This window comes from Carya illinoinensis, chromosome 8 (assembly GCF_018687715.1).
Source record: "Carya illinoinensis cultivar Pawnee chromosome 8, C.illinoinensisPawnee_v1, whole genome shotgun sequence".
Taxonomy (NCBI): domain Eukaryota; kingdom Viridiplantae; phylum Streptophyta; class Magnoliopsida; order Fagales; family Juglandaceae; genus Carya; species Carya illinoinensis.
The window spans coordinates 4343073-4349950 of record NC_056759.1 but is presented as its reverse complement, the minus strand read 5'-3'; the positions used below and the strand labels follow the sequence as shown (position 1 = coordinate 4349950).

Below are 6878 nucleotides of genomic sequence, written 5' to 3'. Positions count from 1 at the left end.
CACCACACACGAATATGTAATTTATCATTTTTTAAACATATACATTTACATAAATCACTTATTAATGTATGGTATAGAATATGATAAGTAGAATTTTTCTTAAAAGACTGTCACTACCTGCGACATGAAAATATGTTTCTTACGTCCTATACTTGGAAAATTTGTTGTAATTTGTTAAATGAAGGTGCACAATGCACAGTATTGATACACCGGTATTGAAACTTTGAAAGAGTCCAGAGTTTTATTTTATAATTTTATTTCATCCATTTTAACCATTCCCAAACCAAACAGAGAGCTTTAAAAAGGCAGAGGAAAAAACAAATTGTTAGCGAAAATTTATATTTGTAAGCTGATATAAAAGATAAATCTTCCAAAGGCTGTTTTTTCTCACCGTATATATTACAGAGACGAAAGAGAGAAATATGGAGTGCTTATTACTGGAGAACAAACACAGCCTTTCGTGCTTTTTTAATCACATGCAGCTACTGTCTAATGTAAAGCTTTTTACAAAACCAGCAAACCATAATTCACTGCATTTACACCACATGAATTTCACAGCTACAAACCCTGAATTGGTGAAGAATTGAATTGACCAATCTTCCGAAGTTATGCGCCATGCACTTCCATTCCTCGAGATTAGGAATTCAAACTCACTCTGTGAACCTCCTCAATAGCACTGTGATCATCAATGACTAGATTAGGAATTCAACCCTACTCAAACAAACCCATGATGTATGATGGCACAAGCCATTTGAAGTCATCTCCAGACAGTCTCATTAGCATCCGTGAAAATTGCATTGTGATGTTCTATAAGACACACAACCACCTCAATGGCATCAAAGTCAATTGTCATGCCATCGGCACCAAAGTCAGTTGTCATGCCATCATCCAAAGGAATGAGAGAGGATGCATCGATTGCTTCACCCTCCTCTGTATCCAAAAGGTTAAGAAAAGATTAAGGACTTGTTGATTCAAAAAAAAAGAAAAATCACTTGACATTATAAAATTTTATTATTATTACAAAAGCTTGACAACTATCATCAGCAGTTACACCTAACATATTAATATAAAAAACCTTCAACAATGTCATACTCAATGTTTTCTACTTAGTCCAAATAGTCTCAGTTTGTGTTCACTGCAGGTCCCAAATAAATAAAAATTCATGGCCCAGTCTTGAGGTGTAAAGAGCTCAAATTAAGTAGTCATTTTAATCCAATACTTGATCTGATAACATCAGCAAAAGTTGTCATCCCAAATATGGCAATGGCCGTTAACATTCACATGTGTGAAGCATATGAAACTGAGCCTGTTGCCCCCACAGATTTCATTCAATCTACTGAAGTCATAGACTGTGAGATGCAAGTGCACACTAGCCTGGGCACAAAGTTGGTAGGCAAACTGTAAGAAATAGGACTACTCACCAGCAAGCATGTCCCATGCACTGTAACTGAGTGGGGGATCCATGTTCTTGGAAGAACCTTTGGACGGTTGGCTCCAATATTTCCTATAGAACTCTGGTTTCCCTCCCTTCTGCCAAATAATGACAGGGGCTATTTCCATGGCAAGGCTTCGGGCATCCATCTGTAGAAGTTAACAACCATTACACCTACAGGACAACAATTTATGCACTGTACAAAGTAGCTCATGCAGAAAGAAAAATAAAACTAAAATAATAAAAAAATATTTGGACCAGATGGCCCTCATAAATTAGATGAAGAACTCTGTAATCACATGAACATAAAGGCTTCCAATATTGACAAACAACAGAAAAAAACTACAGCATCTATCTCACAGTCAAAATGGAGGAGCAAGTTAACTATGAAATAAGTCATGGTTATGATGAATTCCCTAACTGAACAGAGGCAATTAATAAGGGAATAGTTTTTTTTTTTTTTTTCTTTTGACCATCCAATTGCTTTTTACCCATCATTAATCCCAGGTAGGACACAAGCAAGCAGCACAATACGTATAAAGATATGGAGTGCTTATTCATCAGAAACATGCTTGCATAAGTCGACATGCTACATTTCAAAGTAACGTTCTTGAATTTTTGCTTAGATTAGCACAATAAAAAAAAATTTTTCAGAACCAACCAAAAGTCATAAATGTGCTTAATAAATGATGCTTTAACCGTTTCTAGTTCATAACTAAGTGTAATCACATGTTTCTTGGGCTATTCCTATTTCTGTATCAATAAAATATCTTCTTACTTATCAAGAAAAAAATGATGCTTTAAATGTTTCCTTCAGACGAAGCCTTATCTCTATAAATAGGACTTTAATGCATAAAAAAGAGTGATAGAATAACCAACTAAATGATCCTATTGATGTTTGGAAATAATACAAGATGCGATCCTCTATGAAGCAAGAAGTTCATATCTAATAATCTGATAAGATAGTGCTTCATCCCACACCCCAACAACTACAAGAGACAACCGAGGTAAACAGCCCCAATTCACGGTTTTGTGTGTGTGTGTGAGAGAGAGATTTCATGCCTTGTTAAGAAGTGACTTCTGGCTAACCCGGAGTAACAGAGCAGTGATAAATTCCAGTGTCGTGTAGTTTACACTAGGAAGCCTCTTAAGTATGTTTCTCATTGCATGTATACTAGAATGAGCACCCCTAATTTCGTTATACAGCTCAGATGTAGTTAGTGGCTCAGGGAGGCTAGCTAGGTAGCATTTTGCTAGAGCTGCTACATCAACTGGATTTACTCCCTCTGGCAACAGCGCATTAGAATCTGTAATCGAAGTATAACAGCGTTAGATTATAATATCATCCACAAGGAATAAATGAAGACAACTGTGCAGATACCTTGATTGTATACCGAAACCAAGTGTTGAATGACCTTTTTATCGCCCTCAGACTTAAAAAGGTCGGGTGAATTTAGTCCTTAAACTCAGAACAATAAAACAAGTTACTCTCGGAATCCAGACAAAAATTAAAGTTTATGTATCTTCAGGAAAGTATAAGTATACTTAATCCAAATTCAATTACCAGATAATATAAGATAATCTGCACATTTGACCAAAACATAGGGAATGGGCCTGCTGGATTGTTGCCGCTGCACCGTGACCTCAATTGGAACACCAAATACTAGGAAAGAACAAATTTATAAATGGAGGCAATATCTGCCAGTATAAGAGTGGTAGTGTAGAACAAGAATACAAAGCAACATGAAGTGCACTGAATATTCCAGCCACCACAATAATATAAATGAATAACACGATAAACAAAAAATGTCAACTCCATGACAAATGACTCCAATATTATGAGAAAGGGGAACCCTTGTTCACTATCTCAACTTGATCAAACGAAAATAATGAACATCTCCTATCCAATACGTCTTTCTAGAAACAGTTAAATCATGTTCAGCCAACAGGAGGTAGAATGAAAAGCTCAGCAAATATGTAGAAAGTTTTAAGCAACTTACCATCAGTGCTAGCAACTCCCTGCACATGACCAAAACAACATAAGAAATTTGAAACTTAGTAGTGAAAAACAAAAGTAAGGGGAACAAGAAGAGGAAATACTAGTTGCCTCGGAATCCTATACCTTCTGCCATCGTTCAATGTCAGTCAAGAGAGTCTTACTTCTCTGTGCGGTCTTCTTTGCAACCTGAAACAAACTCGGCATATTTAGGTGTCAGTTATAATATTTTTTTTAATACAAACCTATCAGAAAGAAAAAAATTTCTTGAATGCAAACCTATCAAAAAGAAGATATTTTCTTGAAGACAGGTCAGCTATAGGCCGCCAGAAACAAAGATGACCTTAGTTACAAAAATTCCATATCATACACAACATTGAGTTTTTTAATGACATGTATTAGTATTAAACAAGTCAACCAAATTTTAAGATATGCAGAAGGATATAGAAAGAAACGTTAAGACCTCCAATGCTTGAAAAAGTAGACAGATAACAAGTAGTCTTCAGTTATATTCTCCCAAACTAATTACTATGCATTTGAACCAATTTTAGACGTAGGGCATGATAAATTTTAGCCATATTGCATATGTAAAAGTAGCTCCACAATTTTGACCACATACTTGTAACACAAAATAATGAATGAAGGAGTCTGATCTGGTCACATAATCTTTAGAATTTCATTTCTGAGTTACATGTCCCAAATTACTAATCTCTTACATTCAGTGATGAATAACACTAATGATAGGTTAGAAAAAAAAGAATAACACTAATGATAGCTTGAAATGCAAAAATCAATTATATAAGCCTCTAAAATTCTTCACACCTCAAATAAAACAATGCCAGTACCTAGACTCAGTTTTAACTTTCACAATAATTAGTCTTCATGACTTGAACAAGAAAATGATTACAAAATTTTTAACAAACAATATAGTTTTTTTTTAATGAATAAAAATTTTATTGAGACAAGTAACATTAACAAACAATATAGTTTAAGTACCTAATAAGGTGTAAGGTACAAGAACTGGCTCTTTAACTAAAACTACCTCTTCAACTTTTGTCTTCCCAACGACAACTTTGCCCTTTGTCTCTGTGACACCCTTCCTAAGCAATGTACCAGTGGAAGCAGCTGCACATATAAGACGTTCTTGAACAGCACGCCTTGTCGATGGCTGCTGTAGAAGTGCCCATCGACTTTTCACCACCAAGCCAACACGTTCTGCCACATCAGTTAAGTTATCTTTTGCATCCTTTGTAACCTCCCCCACAAATGTCCCGGCTGATTGCCGGGCCTCTTTGAGCTTTACACCTGCTTTAAAAACTTGAAGTTAGTATATAACCAAACAAGCATATAAAGGTGGAATCTAAGAAAATTTGAGTACAACTATATATGTTTGCATGTATATCAATTTCATACCCGACGAAGAGAAGAAACCGCTAGCCTTCTCATGCAACTGAGGCGATGTGACGGACGGCATTGAACCAACTGCAATCACCAGAATCGAGCTCAAACAAGACTTCCGGATAAGCTTGTTCTGAATATGTAAATGACGATTGGCCGTACTATTTTCCGAGATGTTTCTTTCTTTTACAAATAGGAAATATTCATTTAAAAAAAAACTTTGGGCTCTGTTCGATCACGAAGGGGAAAAAATCATAGTTTTAGTAGGTCGATTTCGTTCATGTCGCCGTCAGTTCATAATATTTCCTCCGCAACCATGCAGGTGAGTTTGGTCACATACTACAACAATTAAAATCATAAAATTTTTACAGATATCTTCCCACCAATACTTCAACCACTCAAGATATCTCAATAAATAATGAATAGGGACCGAAAACAAGAAAATTATATGATACGGAATTTGTTCAGAATATCAAAGATTATGATAGGAAACTTTTATCACGAAGATTTAAAAAATAAAAATTCCAGAGAAGTTGGCTGTCAATAATCATCAACAGTTAAATAAACAACGAAAAAGAGAGAAACCCTAAATTTGAGAATAGAAAGAGATAAATATACCTTATATAACGACTAATTGGAGAAGCTGAAGCAAATTAGTGTGAGAGAGCTTCGGCAAGTTCCAGTTTCGAAAGCCCAGACGAGGTTAAAGAAAGAGAGAGAGTGAGAGAGAGTCATTCGCCGAGGAATTTGGTCGATGGCCTGAACAATGAAATAAAGCCATGTGGGAGTTTCTCGGTGAGCACGCGTATCGGCGTGCGTTCCCGTCCGGTGTATGGGGTTTTGTCCGGAACTTCCAGCGACAATCTGTGCCGGTTTCACCGAGGTGATGAATGATGATGTTTCAGCCACTTGTGGACGAACAGCCAATCAAAAAGTAAAAGCGAGAGAGAGAGAGAGAGAGAGAGAGAGAGAGAGTCAAAGGTTAGAAAAGTACAATTCTCCGTCAATATCTTGAACCTTGAAAAGCCCCTCTTGTCGGCCAATAACTGAATTTTAAATTTGAGTAACGCTAGTTATAAATTTTAAATAAATAAATTTTATATTTAAAACTTGTATAAATTATTTCCTTTTAAATTTACATATATTCAAAAATAATTGAACTTTGACTAATCTTTGAATCATTTTAACGTGGAAAGTTGTACACCATATTCTAATATTATTTTTATTTTATTATAAAAAAATATGATATTTTATTATTTTTTAATAATATTTTATTTTCTTAAAAAAAGTTCTAAAAATATTATCTTATCATAACGGCTCATGGGATAAACGTGAAATGTAAGTGTAATTAATAAAATTTCCTATAATTTTTATCGATAGGTCATCTAAACAACATACCTCCTTCAATACCGGTGAGTGGACCAAAAGAAAAGAGATACTAAAAAAAAAACAGACAAGTTGTAGTTAGACATGAATTCCATGGTTGTTTGTACACAGATGTCATTTCTTGAATGTCCTAAAACAAGATCATACGATGGAAGTACTACGTGGCACGAAATCACACCAACTATTTTCTTGATTAATTTATGGCAGATGCTAAATGAAAAGTAAACGTCCTCTGTTAATTTTTTTTTTTTCTTTTTAGTTCGTTTTTTGGGGTAAGTAATCCAAGCCCATTAGACGATGGACTTTTATCGCCAAGAAAGAAAGGCAATTAATGGACCCGTTCACATTTCAGATCACCATATCAGAGAGTTCTCCAACAGACCAAGTCTCACTCTCACCTCACAAGGAAAGAAACGCAATGGGCCATCATCAATCACCAATTCCCAAGACCTCCTCTCCCATTGAATGGGACATCAAAATCTCTTTATCGGTTACTCTTCGAATTCAAAATCTCTTATTTCATACATCTCATTCTCATTTTCAGTTCTTAAATTCGGAATATAGATTGAATAATCTTTTTCTCTAATAACTTGTTATTCAAATGATACATTAGAGCGCATGAAATTTTCAATCTGAAGTATTTGTAATTTGAGTAGTTTGTGAGGA

At 35.1% G+C, this 6878-nt stretch overlaps 1 protein-coding gene across 2 annotated transcripts; it reads right to left on the bottom strand.

The window, feature by feature from the left end:
- Positions 1–322: 322 nt before the first annotated feature.
- LOC122319126 (uncharacterized Rho GTPase-activating protein At5g61530-like) lies at positions 323–5809 on the bottom strand. Of its 2 annotated transcripts, none has more exons than XM_043137045.1 (10): positions 5445–5809; positions 4842–4910; positions 4471–4736; positions 3555–3617; positions 3433–3451; positions 2997–3095; positions 2814–2891; positions 2495–2739; positions 1422–1581; positions 323–930 (listed from the first exon to the last, which is right to left on the bottom strand). In XM_043137045.1, the coding sequence occupies exons 2-10, from the start codon at positions 4900–4902 to the stop codon at positions 758–760; spliced, it is 1164 nt and encodes a 387-aa protein (XP_042992979.1). In that variant the 5' UTR covers positions 4903–4910; positions 5445–5809; the 3' UTR covers positions 323–757. The 2 variants fall into 2 exon arrangements, with proteins under 2 accessions (XP_042992979.1, XP_042992980.1); XM_043137046.1 differs by having other exon boundaries at positions 4471–4733; positions 5445–5806.
- Positions 5810–6878: the final 1069 nt, after the last annotated feature.